The sequence below is a fragment of the Haliaeetus albicilla genome, chromosome 1, assembly GCF_947461875.1.
Source record: "Haliaeetus albicilla chromosome 1, bHalAlb1.1, whole genome shotgun sequence".
Classification (NCBI taxonomy): Eukaryota; Metazoa; Chordata; class Aves; order Accipitriformes; family Accipitridae; genus Haliaeetus; species Haliaeetus albicilla.
Window position 1 is genome coordinate 18,058,027 of NC_091483.1, and position 24,034 is coordinate 18,082,060.

At 36.6% G+C, this 24,034-nt stretch overlaps 1 protein-coding gene across 1 annotated transcript in view; it reads right to left on the reverse strand.

Moving 5' to 3' along the window:
* Positions 1-17,888, reverse strand: part of LOC138684986 (uncharacterized) — a 57,820-nt gene extending 39,932 nt beyond the window's left edge. The window contains exons 1-2 of the mRNA XM_069780512.1: positions 17,696-17,888; positions 4,824-4,886 (exon numbers count right to left, since the gene is read on the reverse strand). Coding sequence (XP_069636613.1) covers positions 4,824-4,838 — 15 coding nt within the window. The 5' untranslated portion in view covers positions 4,839-4,886; positions 17,696-17,888. The remainder of the gene's footprint in view (positions 1-4,823; positions 4,887-17,695) is intronic.
* Positions 17,889-24,034: the final 6,146 nt, after the last annotated feature.

A 24,034-nucleotide genomic window follows, 5' to 3' on the forward strand; every position in this document is an offset into this window, starting at 1 on the left:
TCACTCTAACTCTGCTCCTTACTGCATTCCTACCAGTTATTAAATAGCAAGGAATAACTTTGGAGTGCTGTCATTAAACATATTGCTTCTCACAATATGTTTGGAAATTAGGTAGTGGGAAGGTACACAACAGGTAGGATGAAAGCAACAGCAGACTTTTGGGGAGACTCTCATTTAATTCCCCTTTCTCCCTCCATTCCTGTTCACAGAAAATCACTTTTATTCATACATACACGCAAAGATGCCTTAACTTCACAAGGACAGTTAATAAAATGATTGAATGGGAAAAACAAAAAGCTTTTGTACATAGTTGTCTGTAAAGGGTATACTCTATCCACAACTGACAAGACAAGAAATAAACCACTAAATTTGCAGTAGGGTAGATATAGGTTAATTATGAGGAAAAACAATGTAATAGATAGGAGACACTGGAATGGATTGTTATGGGAATCTGCTGAGCACCATTGTTAGGGGTTTGGCAAGCATATACTGGATGGTATAGCTACAGCTGATCCTGCTTTTGGATGGATACTTAGATATATATAACTAGCTTTGTAATTAATGAGCAGATGATGGATCTGAGAAAAAGAGGGTCATCTTGTATCTGATTTACCTGGCACATTCCAGAAAAATTAAAAAAAAAAAATAAAGTATTTAGCTTTTAGGTAAATAAACTAACTCTTTTGTAAAATGTTCTTTAATGGAACATTCTGATCTTTTTTAATGATGATACTTGAGCTTGCATTTCAGCAGCTTATGAGTATATGTGCAGGGTTTTCAGAGGAGTCATTTTGTAGATCACCTTAAGAAGCTTTATGAACTACCACAGATCAGGTGCTTGGGGGTTGAATAATACTGCACCAAAAGTCCTCCTGAGGGTCCTTTCAGCTGTATTTTTCTATGGCTTTATTTAAAAATAAAATTAAATAAAATAATTTTTTAAAAGACTGCTTGGAAACAATATGACCTGAAACTCTTGGAAGGCAAAATCTCACTTGCCATTACTACTCCTTGTTAAGATAAAATTGTGTTACAGATAGGTGGCATGAGACTGAAAAGATGTCTTAACACAGGATTACCAGGTAGCCTTCCTGGAGTTCCTGTCCCAGCTCTGCACTGTTTTCAGGTGGGACCTCAACACTCACTTTGAAGCCAGGGGAATGTCTACAAAAGCCTCTATGTCTACATATAAATAAGTTAATGGTGGTCCAGGACCAAGCCCCACCTTTGAGGCCAGGAGATGATGTCTTCTTGTCCTGGTTTCAGCTGGGATGTAGTTAACTGTCTTCCTAGTAGCTGGTACAGTGCTATGTTTTGAGTTCAGTATGTGAAGAATGTTGATAACACTGATGTTTTCAGTTGTTGCTCAGTAGTGTTTAGACTAGAGTCAAGGATTTTTCAGCTTCTCATGCCCAGCCAGGGCACCTGACCCAAACTGGCCAACAGTGTATTCCATACCATGTGACGTCCCGTCTCGTTTAGGAACTGGGAACTGGGGGGGCAGGGATTCGCCGCTCGGGGACTGGCTGGGTGTCGGTCGGCGGGTGGTGAGCAATTGCCCTGCGCATCATTTGTACATTCCAATCCTTTTATTACTACTGTTGTCATTTTATTAGTGTTATCATTATCATTATTAGTTTCTTCTTTTCTGTTCTATTAAATGGTTCTTATCTCAACCCAGGAGTTTTACTTCTTTTCCTGATTTTCTCCCCCATCCCACTGGGTGGGGGGGAGTGAGTGAGCGGCTGCGTGGTGCTTAGTTGCTGGCTGGGGTTAAACCACGACACTTCTCTTAGAGAAAGCTTTCTGGAGTAATACAAACCATAGCCAGAAGGAGTCCAGTGTTTGAACTCCTTGTTGCTCTTTTATTTGACAGTACGGATAAACATGAGCTCAGGGGAGACTACAGCCAATTGCCCAGGATTGTGGATGTGGCCTGTCTGTTCCATTTGACCTCAAGGACCAGAGAATAGATCCTGGCCTTCGTTTTATTTAGTAGTACAGAAACAATCAGAGGTGCAAAGAAATACACCCAAATGTGACAGGTGTTTCTCTCACAAGCTAAAGATGAAAGGCACAAATAGGACAAAAGCAGCTCCTGCAAGAAGACCAGCATGAGTCAGTGGTAGCAGGTGGACTGAGCATCTTGCAAATTGAACCCTTCTTCACTTGAAGAAGTTCTTTGGGTGATTGGCTCAGGTGGAGCTCAATGGCAAAGGGCCTGGAATTTGCCCAACCCCCTGAAAAGAGGATTGGGGCAGGGGGAGTCCCTGACTATTCACAGGGCAGACAAGCTCGATACTTAAGCTTTATGACTGAAGTACTCTATCTTGTTTTCGTCATCTGTACATGAATGGCGCTACAGACACCGCCACAACCCCTGGAGCTGTTGCAAAGCATTCTGTAGCTGTTATAGTGTTAACAATAGTCCTGAATATCACCCACAGCCCTCCTGACTTCTGTTGGGTCTGCACTGGCTTTTTCATGCTTTTCCTGATATATATAAAATCAACTAAGTACCATTTACGAAAGACTTTGCTAATCTGATATATTTAAACAACCAATATTTTTAGTAAAGAAGTTTCTCTTAGTTGCTCTTCCAAGAGACCTGTGCTCAGCTTTTTGGTTTGTTTGGGGTTTTTTGTTTGTTTGTTTTTAAAAGGGGAGCAGAGATAAGAATACTCAGTGGCCCTTGCAGAAAAATACAGCAATGACATCGTGGTAATGCTACCTTCTGCAAAGTTGCAGATCAATTCCAAAATAGTATTAGCTCTAGCAGTCACTTGGGAAATAAAAGTATTGGGTTGACTCAGAACTGCAAATGTTAAAGGCTAAGAAAAAAGAGGAAACTATAGGGTCAGCTGCAAATATCTAAACCTGCTGGAGAAAGAAAAGCAGCATGAAAATACTGCATGTCAAAAACATTGCTGGTGAATATTAAATACTGTGCAGGTCAGCTGGATCAAGTGGCTCCTTTCCAAAAATAAAAATTAACAGGTAAGAGAAGTTTCTCTTTCATTGCCAAAAACCTGTCTGCCTTTCCTCCTTTATGGGATATGACTAGCAAGAAGTGAAGAAATACATTTACATCTAGAAAGAGCTATAACTTCCAAAGGAATAACTGAAACTCTCTCCTTCTGTGTATAGCATTGATAACATAGGTAGCAACGCAGATTTGAGCACTGAATTGTCAGTTGAAGGAACATGCCATAGGATGGTATCCTTTTTCTGCTATCTGACGATTTATGTTTGGGGGAGCTCTAGGCCTCCAAAATCCTATGTCACTTTTTCTTTGGCTATATCTGGGGACTTAGGAATCTCGGTGTCTCCCCTGTTATCTCAACAGTGGAATGAATCCACTCTACTTTTCTGTTTATCTTCCAAGTGATGAGGTGCAGATATCTACAGCCATCGGTCCCCAACTCTCCCTACCATAAACAACCATTCAAAACAAGTGCCAGGCTGTAAACATCATATTGGGAGGGGGGGTGTCAGTCTAAAGATATATGTATCTATGGAAAAGGAAATATAAGATAACAAGCAGCACTGCAGGAAAACATCACAACAGAATAGGTATCACACCACAAATACATCTGAGATAGAATGGTGTTAGCAACAAGGCACACAATGAGAAAAAGTAAGTCCAGCATGGGAGAAATACAATATCAAATATAATAGATATGGCTGACAAAGGGAGGAAAAGGCAAAGCAAAGGTATTCTGAAGAAAAAATAAAGCCTTGAGAGATTTTAGTAGCAGCTCTGAGCACCTGTAGTTTAACTTTTCAAAACAGAACTTCTGAAACTTTTGTAAGGGTGGTTTGAGATGATGAAAATCATCACTATTCAGAGATGTATACAGTTGTTTCCATTTGACAGTGTATAGATGGTTTATCTCTATGCCATAAGGATATGCAGAGCAGTCCTTCATAAAGAAACACCAAGTTCAAGACATAACATAAAAGACCTAAATTTAAGTTTTTCAGAAACAATATGCACACTCAGAACTTTATTACACTGGGACTTTCAATATTCAGAGGTGCAGAATAATCTTCCTTTCAGAACCCCAATGTTGAGATACTGCAGTTTTGCTCCATTTTAAGTCAATGCTTCTGTTTATCTAAATACTCTAACAAATTAAATTTTAAGAAGTGTGAACTTGAGATTACAGATCAGTTCAACAAATATTTGAAGTAATATTGCTTTCACCACTCTGTGAACGGTATCAGAAGTTATGATAGCATATCTTATCAATAGAGAAATCCCCCACAATGACAGTCAATTAGCTACTTTAAATCTCCAAGCAGGAGACTTACTAAGCATTTTGTTAAAGGAAGTAGAAATCATTAACTATAAACAGCTTGTTAGCACAGCCATGGACATGTAGATATCTTAAAATCTAATTGTCAAACAATGTGTAAAGGACACTCTGCCAGTCTAGCTCTTCTTGGTCAACCAGGTGCCTTCAGTAACCATTCTACCACACGCTGCAGAATCTGTCCTACCACACAGCGTGGACCATCACATTTCCTTTTTTTATCAATTCTCTGGAAATCAAAATGTCTCTATGAAGTCACAATAGCTATTGACTCATTCTGAAGAAACCTGCATTGTTTGCTCCACTCTTTCTTTAGCACAACACCATTTAAAGACATCATTGTTCTGAGGCATACTCCCAAGTACCAAATGAAGTAAAGCCCATAAACTTCCCTCTTCTGCAAATTTAGCTCAACCATTCATTTTTCTCCACACCTCGTACCAAAAAAATTTAAAAAATAAAAATAGTAACTGCAACAAAAGATGATTAGGACATCAGAAAGGTTACCTCTTTTGAGATCATTTCTGTGAAAATGGAATACTGAGGCAGGACAAAGACCTCTGGCTAGTTCTGGAGAGGAGAGAGAGAAAGGATTAAAAATATTTATTTTCCTACTCATCTGTTCTAGTTTTAAACATTGTGAACTTTTCATTTAGGATTATTCAGAAACAATTTCACTTATGAAGATCTTTCCACTTAACACCTCAAAACCAAATGTGATGAAAATTTGAAAAACCAAAAATTAATTAAAATATAGGAAGATTCTTTCCTTAGAGCCTCTTTGCAGGTTCTATGCTACACCCGAGGAGTGGATTCACTGTCCAATTGACTACCACCACTGGAATTTCATCCTTGATCTAAAATAGCACTAAAGTACTACATTAAAAAGCACAATAGCTATATCAGTCATAGTCACTGATCTTCTGTACAGCCTTATAAAACAGTGACATGGCCTTATATACCAAAAAGAAACTTTTCTAGCACTGGTGTCTTATGTAAAAAATTATAGAATCATAGAATGGTTTGGGTTGGAAGGGACCTTAAAGATCATCTAGTTCCAACCCCCCTGCCACGGGCAGGGACACCTTCCACTAGACCAGGTTGCTCAAAGCCCCAGCCAACCTGGCCTTGAACATTTCCAGGGATGGGGCATCTATTATTATTATTATATATAGATCTAATAGATATTATTATATATCTATTGCTGTATATTATATATCTATTATTATATATTATTAGATGTTATATATTCTATTATATATTCTATATCATACACCATATACTATATATATTATATATTTTATATTATCTTTATTTTGATATAATATGTTATAGGTATTATTATATATAAATACTATACATCTATTTGCAAGGCAGCAGCACATTTTTCAGTCTGAGATCTCCTAATAAACAAAAAGATACTCTAAACTAATACTCCGTTTTACCAGTCTTTTTAAGTCTTCTCTCCATTTATTCTACATCTCACTTATTAAACCACCAACTAGGTGGATACCTAGATGGTGTAATACAAGAACTTAGTTTGCCACAAATTTTCTCTGCCAACATCAAAAGCAAAATGCTTGAGAAATATCAAAGTAACTAGAGCACCTGACTTCACTAAATATGCAAGTTGTTCTGCTTCCTAAAAGGTTGTGTACTTCCAGACTGGGATACAGCAGAACAGAGCTGGGCTTGCAAGGAGGCAGGGTGCAGGGATGGTCACAATCCAAAGTGGAGTGGGATCTGGGACACATAAACCATGGGCTTGCTCAGTTACAGAGATCCTTGCATATTTTTGGCTTACACCCATAAACCAGCATCCTCCTGTTATTCTTAGACCCTCTGTCCACCATTCATCCCCACAATGTAAGGAAATGTTTAGTTTAATTACTGCATAAGGACTTCTGCTTTCTTTGACATTCTTTACTTAAATGGCTGAATTTTGTATGAGAGTCTACAAAGAATTTTGAGGGGGGTTTGTCAGATAAAAAAGTTTAATGAATAAAAGCCTATAGAGACTGCATGACCCTGCTTCAGCAACTATATTATTTGATTCACTGGAGCTGAGCTAAAAATTGTCAGATGCAACTGATGTTTACAGACACAGTGAGCTAACATTTGTAGTTGCAAGTTGAAAACATAATCATCATTTCTTCAGCTGAATTTTATGAATATTTTAAGTGTTAAGTGTCCAGTATATTGTAACCTGTCACTTTTACCAATACAGTAACTAAGGAAAGATTCAAACTAAAATCATGGATTTCAAATTGTGGGGAGAGGGAGGAGGAAAAAAAAGGGAGAAAACGCTCATTCAAGTCCAAAGACATTTTCAGGGACATTGATGCTGGAGATGTAATGTGAAAGTCTGGACCTCCTGGCAGTAGGTGTCCTTTCTCTCTTTTCTCCTTGCATTTGGCAGGAAATATTACACCCTTACATGCAAAAGAATACGGGGCAGAGACTTAGCATCCATAAGGGTCAGCAATAGAATCTTGGTGCACAGGGGATTGCGCTGTATCTTCAAAGCACTGTACTAATTTTTCAAACTAAAATCAGAAACCTACATCACTAAAAAGTGAAAGTATTGCCTAAAGTTTCAGCTTTTAAATCACCAGTTGGCAAGAGAGCATATATATGCAGAACATCTAAAAATATTAACATTTCTATGGCAAATTAATACTGAATATACTAACAGATCATGTTAACCTGTTACTCCATCTTGTTTCTGTGACTTCAGCAAGGTATGGCCACAGATTATGATATCATCAGAACACATCACTGAAATCAGAACCTCCTGGAATAAGTCCTGGGAGATTCAAGTTAGAAGTCATGCAGAGCTTCCTAATCAGTAGATTTCTTTTTAAAAGCTACTTGGATTAATAAAAGAACAATTACTTTCACTCTCAATCTTCTTCTAAATTGTTGTAATCTTGGATAAATAGAGTATAATGAGATCACCTTATGCTAAATTGATTTTTCTATTCTACAGAGCAAACTGCTTTTCAGTTCAGAACTCAGCAATACTTGCAGTGAAGTTATCATGATCAAAATATTACTTTCAGTATATGAAACGTGAAGACATGCACAGTATATTGCTTTGCTATGAAATTTTAATATAAATGTGGGTAATTTCTATATTCAGATTCCTAAAATGAATGTTTCATTCCTTACAATAAACTAATTTTTTCCCTTTTTAGTGGAGGATTTTTCAAAAACAGATACATTGCTTTTGGAAATCACATATATCCTCATAAGACAGAGGAAGTCATCTTATGTTGAATTGAAGTCAGGACCTACCAAATCTAATACATCTTTTGAAGCAAATATATGATCTACTAAATCTTATCAGTATTATGTATATTGAAAGCTAAACTGATGAATCACTGGATAAATTACATAGCAAATGTGTGACAATATAGTATTTATTCAAATGGATCACTGATTCATTTCAGTTTCCAGAAAATATATCAGCTTTTGAAGAATTCATTAAAATCACAGAGATTTTTTAGAACGACAAAAGACACAGGTAAAAATAGACTAGAAAAGGCCAGTCACTGGGTGATGATAGGGTATGCTTTTGTTTTGCTGGGGAGCTGGTTTCACAGGGCTTTCAAAGAAATGCAGCTATTCCACTATTAGTTGGACCTAGGCGTTTATTTGGGATTTTACATTTAACAGGTAAAAAACGGAAAAAGGAAAAAAAAAGGCAACAAACCAAAAAATTTACTAAATATTTGGAAAAAAACCCTTAATGAAAGGCTTAGTAAAGTAGATACATTAACTCAAGAAAGTAAGAATAAGACATGGTAATATAACCTTACACATGCATTTTTTAATATTATTAGACAATTAATTAATTTTAATATTATTTAGACACTGTGTTCAACGAGGTAATGAGCATTACTTAAAATACTCCAGAAATTCTTAAATTGAATTCTAACTAAAACTGCCTACCTCAAAAGCTCTATAGCCACTCTACTTCCAGAATATTTGTTCTGGAAGTTCTAGGAGAGACCTGAGAACTCATGTCCTTCACGTTGTTCACTAATGATGATGAGATCTCCGCCAGACCAAAGCAGCAAAGCTCTCCTGATTTTTTTAAATATAAAACAAGGTTACGAGTAGGACATAGATCAAATTCCTTCATGATCTAAGAAAAGCAAGGAAAACATCCATGAGATTGGCATGAACAAAATAAATGCAAGTTCAACATTTAGAGAATTTTAAAAGCCCAGTTAGATAATGGAACAAGTGGCCATGACTAGCTGTAGAATTGTCACTGGTAAGAAACGTGAAAACACTTTGGGCCAGGTCATATGACATACCTGAAGTTCCTCAGAGCTCAGCAGAACCCCAGGTAGATATTCTTTTTAACATCCACTATTTTCCTGGGAAAACTGAAATCTGTGATTACACCGGAATGGTAGTTTCCTTAGCATCACTCCGTTTCCACCTTTGTGAGGATTCAAGTATTACTGAACTATCTGCCAGAATAAACGTTCCATGAATTCATTCCAATTTACACACCTGCTATATTTTTCAACCTTTTTAATTAAGAGGACAGGCAAATAGATGTTTATGGTTGAAATGAAAGACAGCAACATGATAAAACCCAGTAAAATATTGCCAGGCATTATATTTCTGATGGTTTATCTTAGCCATTAAAAAGAAAACATTCAAAAATATTTATATGGATAATACACCAGCACTATTTTCTGTGTATTTGGAGGCCAGATTATGTTTTTAAATACAGGCTGACACAGGGCTGGTGCATCAAGTGCATTAGAGACAAGCCCGGGAGTCAGTCTTTTCTGCTTTTGCCCTTAAGTGGAAAATAAGTTCCTGAAGATCTGAAGATGTCCTTTTTGCTTACATAACCTATCTCCCAACTTCAATCTGCCTGTACAAGAAACAGAAACAATTTTGCCTGGCCTGGCTGATGATCAGGGATAGGGTCTGTTTTTCCACAGAGACCTAACTCCCTTGCTGAATTAAAAAAGGACATAAGCGTGCAGCTACATATTGAAGTCGGCCAATTAGCCCTCCTGTCATGCACAAGGGATCCTTACTTGCTCTGCTGAACACTTTCTCAGAGTAATCCCACTTGGCAGTCATATCTTAGCCAACCACAACAGAAGTCTGGGGTCTCTAAAAAGGCCTGCCTCTTTTCCTCTCTTGTAATCGCCTACCTTTCCAGTATCCTGTAAATAACTAGGCATCGTTAATTTTACTGAGATTTTTCACAACTCTAACAAGACGTATTTCAAAATGGAAGAATCACTGAGTATATATATGCTTTCTCTACACAAAGCTTCCCTTACATAAAATAGCATAGTGTACCTTTACTGTCATGTTGCAGTATTTCTAACTTTGCAGTCACGTCTTTGTCTACCCATCTTCCACTCAGCTGATGTATCGGTGCAACCAGCCTCACTTGTCAGAGGAAACCGAGTACAGTACCCACCCAATTTCATCCTTACTTGCAAAAGAGACTAGGCCACATCAGATCTGGCTCCCTTAACCCCCTCGGAGTCCTCCAGCATTGTCCCGTGAGGCTTCACCTGCCTGCAGGGAGTGTTACAACTCACTGAAGCAACCAGACTCCCTGGAAGAGCACTGGCGAAATTGGGAGCTGCCCAACCCTGTCCCATGGCCAAGCCCAGCCCACCAGCAGCCACAACCAGCAAGGGCTGTCCCCCAAGGCTGCTGGGATGAATGCTCATGTTAGTAGGAAAGAAGAAATAGTTTAATAAAAAACCCAACCCAAACCAAACCAAACCAAAACAAACAAAAAAGCACACCACACTTGGGAACAGCAGTAAATAGCCTGGCAAGGAGACATGCATGGCCTGGTACAGCAGGCAACTTTGCCAAGCATGAGACTAAGGTCAGCAAAGTCTCAGCACACTTGGTTAAGGCGCAAGCTGCGAGAGTGCTGCAGTGGATGGATGAGTTTTTTGCTCAGCATGGGACAGAGCAAACTTCTTATGCTGCAGAAAGCCCAGGCAGGTAAGGCCAGACAGTTCTGGAGCTGCTATAAAGAAAACATATTTGCGTGCCACCACTCAAAACAGGTCACCAGAGCTAACACCAAGGCCCTGCCCATGCCCAGGGTGGGAACCTGACTATTCAGTCCCCTGCTGCTAACAAAGACAATAAAAACCTAGTCACTGTGATGTTGCCAGATGTAAGCGAAGAGGGAAAACTAACAGGGCAGTTGTATAAAAGGGTTATTTGTTTGCATCAAGGTTGTTTTATGCTCAAAAAAATCACAATGGCTGGCTTCTCAACTGACCTGTCAGGGCGTACCAGAGTATGCCTTTAGGCACCTGAATTTGAAAGAAATGGCTAGTGTATGTATGCTAATTAACTTTGCATATTGTCTGTATGGAAAGCCGAAGGGAATATTCATACGCACGTATTCACATTGGGATGTGCTAGAGAGCCTGGCTACACTAAACTGATTTAATCTTCCATTCTGGGTTCTCATATATATCTGTACAAAGATTTCCACTACTAAAATGTGTAAACAGACTCCTACAGATTATAGCATTATAAATAGGTGATAAGGCAGAACAAGAACTAGCTCAATGGTTTCAACATCTCCAAAATCTGGTATTTAATTTTCTCTAAACTAAAGCACCAAGAATACTGTGAAAGAGCACTGAAAGAGAAGAGATAAGGCCAGTTATTCCACCCAGCTGCCAACATGCTGTATGAATTTGTGGCTTCCGTACGTTTTTGAATTTATCTTCCCCATTTTTCACAATTTCTGTGTTATTTCTTAGAATGAAGCCATTTCTATCAGAAAACTTTCATTCTCATGCTGCTGGATTCTCATTAGTTTTCCCGATCTCTGAGTATTTTTTGTGGTTCAGATGCCCTAAGAGATTCTTGTTTTGTTTTGCAGCTCTTGAAGTCCAGCATGGGATTTAAGAAGCTAATATGTATCATAAAAGGTAGTTATTTTGAAATTACTCTCAGCTGTAGTTTATACCTTTTCCCACAAGTCTATTGTTCAAACTAGCTCACAAAATAATAGCAAGATGATAATCTCTAAATGGGTGTGTATCGCAACAGCAAAATGAGAAAATGGGAACATTTAGGCCAGCATAATTATAGTTAGTCATCAGTATCTGTCCTTCAAAAATTACTGCTTGAATAAATAATCGCATGAGAAGGGGTCAGTATTGCTGGCATCTTAATTGTGATACATTCCACAGTTTTCTTAATGGCTGTTGCCTATTTGCCAGGTTTCATCATTTCTACAGAAGTAAAGTGGTATCGCCAGCACGGGACAGCCAGCAATCAGAGTTTGCCACCTTGTTTTAAATGAATGTAGATCAACTGAACACAACAGACTGCAATGGCAGTATATGTGATGCAGTACAAAAGCAAAAGAGGGGCTTGAGAGCAGTATTGTTTAAAACTTTTGAAAATTAGAGAACAGAAAAACAGCATACCATTAGACAATATTCAAAGCTGAAGATGTTTCAACTTACTGATCAATTGAATTGCTTTAATACAAACTGCTATTTGGAAAGACCTGCAAGATGCATGACTTTTAAGTAATTTTTTTTTAACCCTAGTCTGATTTTTATGGTTATAATAGCCATACATTCATATACTCATATGTATATAAAATACATATATGTATTACAATATATGTAATCCTTATCTCCCTCCATGCTTAGAATTAATTTACCTGTGCCTTTCTCACTCAAATTCTGTAAAAACATGCTTACACATTTACCTAATTTAATGACCTACCAAACGTTTCTGAGTCTTTGTAAAATGACATTCCTTTTATACCTCTTTTGTTTCATGGCTCCTACTCTCTTCTTCTGTAATTTGCTAATAATATCCACTGGTTTGGGTTGTTTTGGTTTTGTTTTATGTGGCAGTTACTCTGAAGTGCCTTCTGCTTTCTGATAGCCAAGGAAAAATTCATATTTGCCTGGTAAAGAAATTTAACCCTTACTTCCAAAAATGCAGCATATAACATGTTTCATGATCCCACTCTCAATATAATGTTGGGATGTGTCAGCCTATCATTCCGAAGAGCTTGTGTTTTTCACGGTCATCTGTGGGTAAAACTTTTTAACATTCCTTAGGAGTCTATGTCACATTTTCAGATGTCAGTTATGAGTTTTGGAGCCTAATTCTATTTGCTTTCAATGGATGTTAGGCTTCTTCATTTCCTTTAAAGTTAGGACATTGGATACTTTTGAAAATTTTACTCCAACGTGACCATTCTTGTTATATTTACTGCCTGATAATTAAAGCAATTAGAATATCTTCTACACTATCACTAGCATTTTTTTTTTACGTACTCAACTAATTTTTGGATACTGAACTACTTTATATTTCTGAATTAACATCCACATTGTCAAAAGTGGCATCTTCTTGATAAAAGCTAACAGCAAGCTTTGAGGTACAGCAAACTGATAATACAGTTTCTGTTCACTGCGTGGTGCAATTCACGATGCTCAATGAACAATATAGTGATAAACTTGTAAGAGTGACAAGACAGTAGTCCATGTGTTATGAGGTTTTTTACTTTCCTTTCTACTAAGTTAGAGGGGGCTTTTTTTAAGGTGAAGTTGTAAAAATTTTGCATAGGAGATAGCAACCGTAGCTCAAGATAAATCTTACATTCCTCATAATTTATGTTATTATATTATCTTTAGCATAGCTCATCAGAGGAGCACCTTTCTACAGTTCTATTTCTTTAAAAATTCTATAACGCAGATAAATGAAAACATATGCAGTAATGATTTAGCTGAGATGCAACACTGTGTCTACAATGGAGTCCTTCTGTGACCTTGCCAAGTTTACAGAGTGTGCCAATAACAGAGCTGGGATTAGAAAACTGACTGATTAAAATTTTGCTCACTAGGATAAAACACTTGAAATGAATCATCTAATTTTCCAGCATGTCCTCAGTTGCTGCAGGCACAATAAATTACATTCATATAATAGCAAACAACTATAAAAAATTAGAGTTAATACATTTCATATATACAGCAACACTAAGTCCTATTTTTAAAACTCTCAATTACCTTAAATTTTGATGTTCAAAGATAATGAAATATATGACCAGTATTTTTCAGGGTGAAATTTCAGAACCGTCAGCCTGATCCAAAATACATAGAACTCCACTAAAATCTTTCTCCTGACTCAGTAGACTCCGGAACAAGCCCTCTCTGCACATTTCCGATTAACATCAAATGCTGTCCCTAGTATCTCCACAAAGAATAGACTTGCAGAGATGCTGAATGTTCTGGGTATAACCTTGCACTCCAGCGAAATGAGCAGAATATAAATAGAAAACAGCAATAAGCAATTGCAGTGGAAAATAACCAGCAGAAGTAGTAATGGAATTAATGGCTGCCAAAGCCTTGCACATCATGGCAAAAAATGCAATCGATCACGCAGATGTTTGTCATTCTTGAAAGGGGTTCCAAAGGGCTAAGGTTCACCTAAGGAGGCAAATCTCCTAAGTTTCCTCTCTAGTAAAGAGATGTCAGGTCCTCCAGAGGGAGATTGAGAGAGGATTCTCCCAATTTCCTTCTCAAGGAGCCCATCTACTCCACCCACTGTAAAGAAAGCCTGAGGAGATTAGCTGCCATGGGGTAAAAACCTAGCATTTGCAAAAGCAGTTACACAGAACTCAGTTTTTCTGGCTGAGTGAATAGATAACATCTACTTTTATGTAACAACCTCTAACTTTTGTCAAGATACTGACAGAGCTACTCAGCTGGTTTGGTGGGCCACTAAACAATGTAATCAGCAGCATAGTCTATTTTAAGGTTCTTAAATTTTAAATTAAATCTTTCTACATTACCAAAAATATTATTTTTAATTTTATCTATTTTTACAACATCTGTTACAGTAGTTCCCAAAAATTTCAGAGAGAATTATGGTGGATGCTCTATAAAGACATGAAAAAAACCCACAGTATCTCCTTAAACTTGTTGGTTTTTTCTGTTCATCTGATGCCATAAGTAACTCCCACAATTGCTGAAAGGTACAGGAGTTACATTTTGCACTCTGTGCATTAATTGGATTTGAAAGCACTTGAACACACATATATGTCAGAACGCTAGCTATCAGGCAAATTGGGGAAATGCCAAACCTAAAAGAAAAACGTAAAAATGAAAGCATTGCAGTTCTCATTGCCCTCAAAATTTATAATAGTCTTTTGAACTGGATTTGAAAGCATATGGACACTCTTAAAAGGAGCATCATAATTTTTTAACTCCTGAAAGGCAACTTGCACTCTTCAGAATATTGTACCATTCTGGTGCACTGGGAACTTGGTACCTCCAAGGTAACCAAGATTGCTCTGTATCATGAAATACTCTATCATCATTCCAGAAAATGACTGTGGGGGAATGAATTAGATTACAGAAGTCATTATGCTGAAAACTAACAAGACAAATTCTAAAATAAAAGTAAGACAAATTCAAGACAACTTGAAATCCTAAACCTCAATCTAATGTATAGATCTAAAACACAATCACTTCTCAATCATTTTGTTTGTTTCTTTTCTAAATGAGGTACAAACTAGAATTCCTTATATAAACACAGACTGAGATTCACTGGACTACTGTTTTGCAGAGTCTGGCTCCAATCAGTGTGCTTTTCAATAGTTTTCAAGAGTACAATATTAGAATTTCATTGTAGACTTTAAGATACCTGAATTTTACAAAGGATACACTAGGATTTTTGAAGAGAAATATGACAGACTCACAGACGACTTTTTTTTTTTTTTTTTTTTTTAATGAGGGGAAATATTCTATTGGTGCAAGTAATTTACAATCTCAAATGCATTTTCAGGAAAATAAATGTTCACGATAAAAAAATTACATAAAATCTTAAAAAAAATTATTACAGAGAGACTCCTAGAAACAATGTGTATTCTTAAATACCTTCTAAATTTTGATAACTGATATTAGATTTTTTAACATCGCAAATTGCATTACTATAACAGGGAGTCAATACATTGTCAATTTTTTTGGATCACCACCACAAAAATATTAGCAAGTTAAAACTGGCTGCTGGGCTTCAGCCGTAAATACATCATATTTCATGCCACAAATATTTGTTTTCATTTTTAAAATATGACAGCCATTGTTAATCAGAGACAAACAACAAGTTAATGCTAAACAGCCATTTATCTAAGTAGCAATACAGTACAAACATATTACCTTTAAAAAATGCATTAAAAAAAACCCCAAAAATCAAAACCAACACTACTTCACTGACTTTGCTATATATTACCTTTAATGTTTTATAAATGACTGCACAGGCCACAAATGAAAGAGGCTTCTGCAGAAAATAACCAAAGGTAGACAACAAGCCCTCTGAACCAAATCTCTAATATTCATGTAAGTTAATAAATTCATAGACCAATGATGAGATGCTAGTCCATTTTAAAGAAGATTTCTCTATTCCTTTGCAGCCCTGAATTAGAGGTTTGCTCTAACAGTAATATAATGTGCTATAACTACAGAAAAAATATGCAGTTAAAAAAGGAATTCAATCCATGTGATCTAATATTTCTTTCCACATTAACTAGAAAGAAAATATATTAACAGAAGCTCAGACTTTGGTATGACACTGAACAATTACATGGAAAAAGATGTTCACTGTTCACATGGAGTGCATTCATTTTAAATTCTCATTCAGGAAAGCATCCTTATTCAGGAAAACACTTAAGCACATGCTTGACTTTAAACACATGCTTTGGGCCCAGTGAAGTAAATGAGATTTAATCACATTCCAAATAATGATGGATATAAAGCCAAAAGATATTAACATGAATGATTTTTGGATTCGGGCTTAGCATTTTTCAAGTCTTAAATATACACATACAGACACGTACATACACATATACATACACCCCCACACAGACACATACACAGAGAGATCTGTCTCTATACTAAGCCAAAACATGAGAAACTAGAATACAAAAAACAATTTGCTAAAAAAACAGAATTAAACTGAAAACAGATTTTTAAATACAGTGGCCACTTCATCTTACTGGCTCCTTAAATCCCAAGTTTACTTACTCTAAAGTAAACACTTATGAAAGCCTGAGCATTTCCTATCTGGAATCTTTCTTCCATACCCTCATGCCACAGGTTTTGATCTCACAGAAAAGAAATGGTTTGGCTCTAACAAAAATCCAATTTACATAGCTTCTTTGTCATGTTTTGATACCAGAAACAAGAATCAATTCCTCTTCTGAAGAGATGAGTCTCCTGATAAGAGGCTGATGTTGGCAAAAGCACAGAGTTTGCATCACAGATTCCTTCATGGGTTTTTTTACATGAGGTACAGAAGAAAAAATATGGCACAGTTTATAGCAGTATGATAAATCTTTACAATTAGATTACTCATTAATTATTCAATCACTTATTGGGTTAATCACTATTTTCCTGATAAAGACAATGAGGATTCCCCTTCATTTTATCTCTCAAATAAAGAAAAGATGTCTTTTTAGAAGCAATTGCTAAAAGGGGGGGGTGGGTGAAGTTTCATTGAAACTGTGTAGCACAGTAACACCCTTTTTCTGGAGTATATTTGAAATGCAGTTAAGCTCTTTTTAAAAGCTTAATAATAACTGAAGCTGTAAGACTTTCTCCCTAAAACACAGCATTCACACAAATCTGCCCAGTAGTATGACTCTACATTTGAGGAGGCTTTTACTGTGGACTGAAGATAAAGACCTGATTATTACTTGATAAAGATCTACAGATGTGTGAACGGAGGCAGCCAAACAGCCAGAAAAGCCAGGGGAACAGCAAGAGAAATACTTACCATCTGAATATCAGACAGTCTGTGCTATTTGGAAATCAGAATGAAACAGAAAATAAACTGCCATCTCTTTCATTCCTTTTGTGCTTGAGGAAACAGTTACATCTTCAGTAAACAAGCAAAGTGGCATCTAAGAAATACTGCTTAATACCACCAGCTTCTCGCCATAACAGGAAAGGGAAAAGCATGCAAAAAAAAACCCAACAAAAAACCCCGAACCATAAAATTATAAATAAACAATTTCTAATTGTTTAAAAGGCTCACAGCTGAATAGAAGGACCTGCTTCAACAAAATGATTTGCAAAAATAACTGGAGAAAGTTCTGTGCCTTGCAATTTTATAAAAATTATAAAACCAGGATATGTATCTCCAAAGTCATAAGGAGCCCACTTCAGCCAAACCATATGACGGAGGAATACGGGAGACAAGAGATAGAAAGTGAAAGAAGAGCATTAGCTCCCTGTAGAGGAAAGCCTACACAGTCTAGAGGTCTGACTGAGCACATGTAGACTGCAACTATGCCAGGAATACACACAAGAGACTTTTCTTCTTACCTGTGGCAGAAGACCCCATCTCCAAGAAACATGATGTTTAGGATTCTATCTAAAGACCCTTTCCACACTGTTTTTTGTAAGAAAGAACAGTATGATATCAGCTGTGTTCTAACAGCCTGAGAATGAAATGCATTGAAAGTAATGCAGTAAAGTCTGATTCCCTTTCCGTGTTTCCACAAAAGCAAAAGATGATCTTGTCCCATTAATCTCCCCCTATCTGGAGCACAGATGAAAAGCTCATCCTGCAATCTATACTAATTTCAGTAAGCTCTGCAACAAGATGACTTAACATTTGCAGCATCGTAAAAACTTAAGTGAATCATTCCTGTCTTATTTGCAAAGCTGCTGACTTCCAAGGATGGCTTAGTGAATATGTAAGGAAAACACAGATGAAAGGCATCCAAAGGGCATTCTATATCATACACGGAAAAGATACAAAGATGTCCAAGCTGGTAAATTCACATATCACATACACAACAACAATTTTCAAGCTTGGATTCAGAAGCTGTGCAATTCTCAGTGCTTGAAAACAGCTGCTGCTCTAAGGACTGAGATGAAGATAGTTTCTGGGGATATGAAAGACTTTTCTACTTGCTTTTAGTACATTTGATAACTCCTAATACACAAGAGTTATCAAACTTTCACTTGTAAAGGGTGTTCTGTTAAGATCAGCATTATAAACCCTTCTTTTGGCAGAGAGTTATACTTGAAACAGGAACAAGAACTAAGAAAGACAGCATTTCAGGTACAAATTAAAAATCTAGTTTCTCTCTATACAGCTATATAAACATTCATATCAATGACTAGAAGTTTGGGATCCATAACCAAATGGTGTTGGAATTTTAGGTATTATTGTGATGACTGATTGTTCCATTTCTATGAGATATTGAATCCAATTTGCTGTTTGATTTGATATTGTTTTGCTTTATTCTTTATGTTAGCACAACATAAAGAACAGTAGTTCTTGAAATACAATTTCCTGAGTGTATTCATATTATTCAATAACACTGGTCATTACCCCAAAATTTAATTATACTGATATAATTTTAATGAGCTTAAGCACATTTACAATAGTGGATTCCATTTTTGTTTTTCATAAAAATATGTGATTCTCTACTAGACAACCCAGAATTTTACCTAAATCTATTTGCCACTTGTATCTCAGGTATTACTTACATGGAACAGCAGAGAAGCAGGAGGACACACAGCCCACAGCCAGCTTAGACACTTAAACTGACAAGCATTAAGACTCCAAGTGCCCAAAGGAAAGTTTCCACCTGGAGAAAGTTATCATTTGTCTCTTTCCCAGAGAGAAAAAGAAACACACTCTTTAAAAGCATAGTATTTTACAACCTGCCCAACTAAAAACTACACTATTCTTTTTTCAGATTCCTTCCCTGCCACTCCCCATCCCCCGCCCCCCCCCCCCGGCTTACTCTATGGAGCATGATTACTACATGAATTCAAAAATATTTTATCAAAATTTATATAAATATGCTTCAAAGGCTTTCAGTCTTACTGAAATAAAATGTTTCCAGAACATCTTTTCAGTATCCCCAGAATGAAAGTTTCAGGAATCTTTTTATTAAGCCTTTCAGTTTTTTATTTTGATTCAGGATGAACGGACAGAAATTCTGAGTTTTGACCAGCTTAAAAATAGCTAAATATTGTTTCCTATAATTAAATGTTACCATCACAACTACATATCTTTAGAGACTCGAGGATGGAAGTACTAGGAACTGTATTAATGCCATTTTACTTTTCATCATCTCAACTTGCACACCTACTGACAAAGACCTCAGTTTATCAACATCAGGTTTTTCCTCAAAGCAGATTTATCAAGCTGTTTTGCATTTTAAGTTGGAATTTAACCTCTAAAGAGTAAGGGCCAACCAAAGTATCTACAATGGCTTATAAGCTATCCCTAGCCAACATTGTTAATGTTTTGCAGACGTTTATGACATTTCATTTACATCGTTTTCATTCCTCAGTACTCTCAGTGCACACTTCAGGTAGGAAGAGGCAATACTTACCCAAGTACAGGACACATTAAAAAAAAAAAGAAAAAAAGGCAACATCAAGATCTTTTGTTTCTGATGACATCTGTACAAAAGAAGATTCTCTGTGCTTTGCATGCAGATTTATTGAGTTCTGATACCAATTATCCTTGACCAGTGACCTTGGCCAAAATTTCACTACTATTCCCTCCCCTCTCTCTCCCCGGTTTGGAAGCAACTGATTGCAAAGGCCATTTCAACTCTTTTTGCTGTATTTATGTAACAGCAAAGGATAGGGAATATTTGAGCTCTGTTAGGATGAAAAGTGGAACATACTGTGCATGCCTTGAAAATTGGGTGCCCAGTGCCTGCTAGTTCAGATTTTTAAGGATAAACAGGGAACCTGCACCCAGAACCTCTTAATTACATGGATTATTCCTCTGTTTGTTAGGCACAGCAGATTCCTGAGAGAGAGAGAGAAATAAAAAGTGCTCAGACTGCTGGGAAAGAACATAATTCAACAGCAGCATTTTATTTAAGTCAATGTCCCTAAAGCGTTTTAAACTAAGCCAGTCGTTAAGGTCTTATAATTAAAGCCTTGCACAATTACAAAATAATTAGGGTCTGATCTTGTAACATCTTCTCTCTGGAGAACACACACACCAGATTCCCTTGGAATACTTGTACACCAGGCACAGCCGCTGCTAGCATTGATGTGTCTGAACTAGCTTTACACAAACTAGCTTGAGTACTGGGTAGCAATAACAGAGCAAAGCTCAGAAAAGGCTACCATCTTAAGGATTTACAGGTCTCCTCAAGCACATTTTTGTAGTCCACATGGCATTCTGTCACTGCAGCTACTCTGCTAGCAGAAACCAGCCTAGACCATTTAAAACTGCGGTGTAGCTCTATATTACTCTGATAATTATATGCTATAGTAATAATTCTAAGCCTCTAGTTTTCCAGACTGCCCAAGAATGCCAGATATCAGTTCCCATAGTATTAATAAACAAAAGTATTTAAAAAAAAAGACTATGTCCAACTAATCCTTAAGGCTTTACTTACAAAAGCCAAATCAGAATTGGGGAAGTGTAACTGAATTATCTTTGGTAACAGTTTTTCTTAGCTACAGTGAATGTTAAGAGAGGGAAGTAATGTTTGTTTTCCTCCATTTCTCTTGGATTCTAATGGACTGCCTTTGTAAAAAGTGAATTTAAAAAAAAAAAAAAGTCTACCTATAGCTATGCAACTGGTTGTCAGGTATCATTTTAAAAGCTTCACTGGGCATTCAGAGCATAATCATACTTCAGATGACGTCCTTATTTTACACCACAGAAATGGCTGCATGAAAATGTAGTAACAGCCTGAGAAATAAAACTCATGGTCCTCTGAAATGCTTTGGAAATTGTCATTCTTGTATACAGATTTTACATAATGACATTAGACTGCATATTTTATAACTGAGTGAAAACTAAAATACTAGAAAATACACGTTAACCTCTCAATATCCTTTCAGAAATGGTGATCAAGGATGCCTTACGTTAGTAATAAGACTTTGAAAACATCAAATACTGCTAAGACCTAACTATTGTTCTGAACCAGTCTGTATAATAGCCCCCCCAGATGGAACTAACTAACCAGAGATTCAAGCAATTCAAAATATATGCCAAGCAAAACTACATTTCACTGCCAAAAGTTTTCCCCAAGAGGTGAGTAACGTTTTCCATAAGACTGTGGAAATGACTGAATTAAGTTTGGTAATGAAATACTCATAGCTACTTTTTATGTATGATTCAATATTTCATTTCTCTACTGAAAAATATGGGTTGCATTAATTACATAAAAGGGAAGCTCGTATTTATTATTCAATGAAAAGATTAACAGTCTAAACCACAATATTTTTATACACTAGGGAATATTTATCTCAATGTTTAAAGCATGAAATTTGCTTATCTTAACCTACTTTTTATCCTGAAAAAAATTATTTATATTATTACAGTTTAATTTTACAGAATTTCAATTACTTATAAAATATACTGAACACATTTTGTATTAAGTGGTGCTAATTATACAGTCGGTATTTTGTAATTAAAATAACTTAGTCCTAATTTTCATAAAGTTCTGTACATAGACCAATTCAACAACCACCAATCCTAACACTACTAATGGGTTCAGAAACAAAATATTTTTTCATGTCTTTTCCCAGCAAGAAATATTGAGGCAACCACATGTGTATGATGCCCAGCATTTCACTTGGCAATCTCTGCTTTGCTTTCTGACCTTTTGGGGGTTACTTCCTACACACATAAGCTTCTTTACTGATGTTGGCTATTCTGTTGTCCCACTGGAATATAGCTCTTACATGAGGTGAAAGCTATGCAGAAAGGCAGCTTTTCAGTTAATGTAAATTAATATAGCAGAGGCCTGAAATTACGAAAACCCTATGCCTGAATTTGACCCAGTGGATTAAGAGAAAAGAGCAATTAGTTGAAATATTCTTGGTGGACTTCATTGCTGAGAAAAAGCACTGAACTTTCATACTCAACTCAGTTTAGCATTTTATATGCATATCATTTGATTTCTACAGTAGATACACGGATGCTTACAATAAAGCTTACAGGTAACATCTGCTTGGATCATACTACTAAAATCCAACAGAAGACGACTTCTGGTTCCTCCCCACCCCCTACAAAAAAAGGCATTTTTCCAATTGTTAGTATTGAGTGGCTGGAAGGAATGAGGAGTCCAGATATCAGTGGTGGTGTTAATAATCTGAAAATTACTTCAGCAGTAAATGATGTTATAAACTGGCAATAACCGAACAACATCAACTCAGAATTTCCATGATTATCTTCAACCAGAGGCTTCCCATCCTGATCACAGCCAAGCCATTGCATGGTTGGACAATCATTCTTAGAGTTGTGACTGTCAGTCTCACTGCTGTTGTTGACGTTAAACTAGCACATTCACCTTCTGTGAAGGAAAGATACATTCATTAAAGTGGAGGATGGGAGATGAGTCTTCCTGTTTTCCTTCTGCACTATTATTAAAAATGCAGTCACTGTGGGAGAAGAACTAGCTGAGAAGACATTCTGGAAGTTGAGAAGTCCTGAGTGTCAACATGATGACATGGGGCCCTAAAGAAATCTACCCTTTCTTCCCATTACACTGTGAGTTTATATAAGTTGTGCTTCTGATTGGCTTCCCTCCTGATCCCTAGAAAATCAGGACAACCTGAGATTTATAGAATTGGAGGTATGTAGGTGGTGGCCCAAAGTGATACAGGGGAATAAAGTGAGTTAAATGAAGCATTTCTTCCTCACAGCAAAGAAGGAGACCTGAAAGAATAGAGACGTGTTAAAGAAACTTTACAAGATGTTAGGGGCAAGTAATTAGTTTTGCTTTTTCTTTATTTGGCTCTTTATACAATTGTGTTTACTTAAAAGTACATCCTTCTGGGAAGAGGATGAGCTAATATTGGCTGTAATTAAGCTGTGCTCCTCTGCCTGATGTAATGGCACTGAAGTCAATAAGAAACTTAAAGGCCTCATTTCTGGACCCATTTGAGAGCTTCTTCTTCCATCCTGCACCATATACTTACTCACATATTCCTTCTCCACCCATTCTCTAATTTAAGATTAATCTGAGGAACTCATGTAATTAGTTAATTTCTTTTGAATTCCATGTCTTTTTGTTTGTTTGTTTGTTTTTAAAAAAACATTTATGATAAGCTCTGACTGTAAAATAAACTGTATTGCAAGGTTATGTCACAGTTTATTCAGGGTAAAGCTAATGAGTTTTCACATTTAAGTTTTACTGTTTGCAATAAATTCTGGTCACAAGGCACACCTAAGTACAAATGCAGGCATCACTTTAATTTATAAAAAAAGTGGACAGTATCAAAATAGAAATATCAACAGCAGCACTATTCTGGTCTAGCTTTCTCCATGAAATACAGAACAGCTAAAGTATTCAAGCAATTCCTCAAATTTATGTGCTGAAAGCTATTCAAATATAAAATAAGCACTAACAAACGGGCAACCTTGTCAGTTGCAATGCTAATAAATCAAATTCACCAAGGTAAGTTAGCTACATTTTCCGTACAAGTGGATATATCATAAGAGCCTGATAATGATACAAGAACCAGAAAAATAAATGTGCATTCTCTGACCCTGACAATAATTCACTAACAGCTTGCCTCACAATTTTCCTAACATTGAGCCACTCTTCACAGGCTATCTAAAAAGTGTTTATATTTCTGTGGATGGAGAGTTTCATCTGTGTCATCACTACTCTATTAGGGATTTTAGTGCAGTATTAAGATAAATTATAGAAAATAATA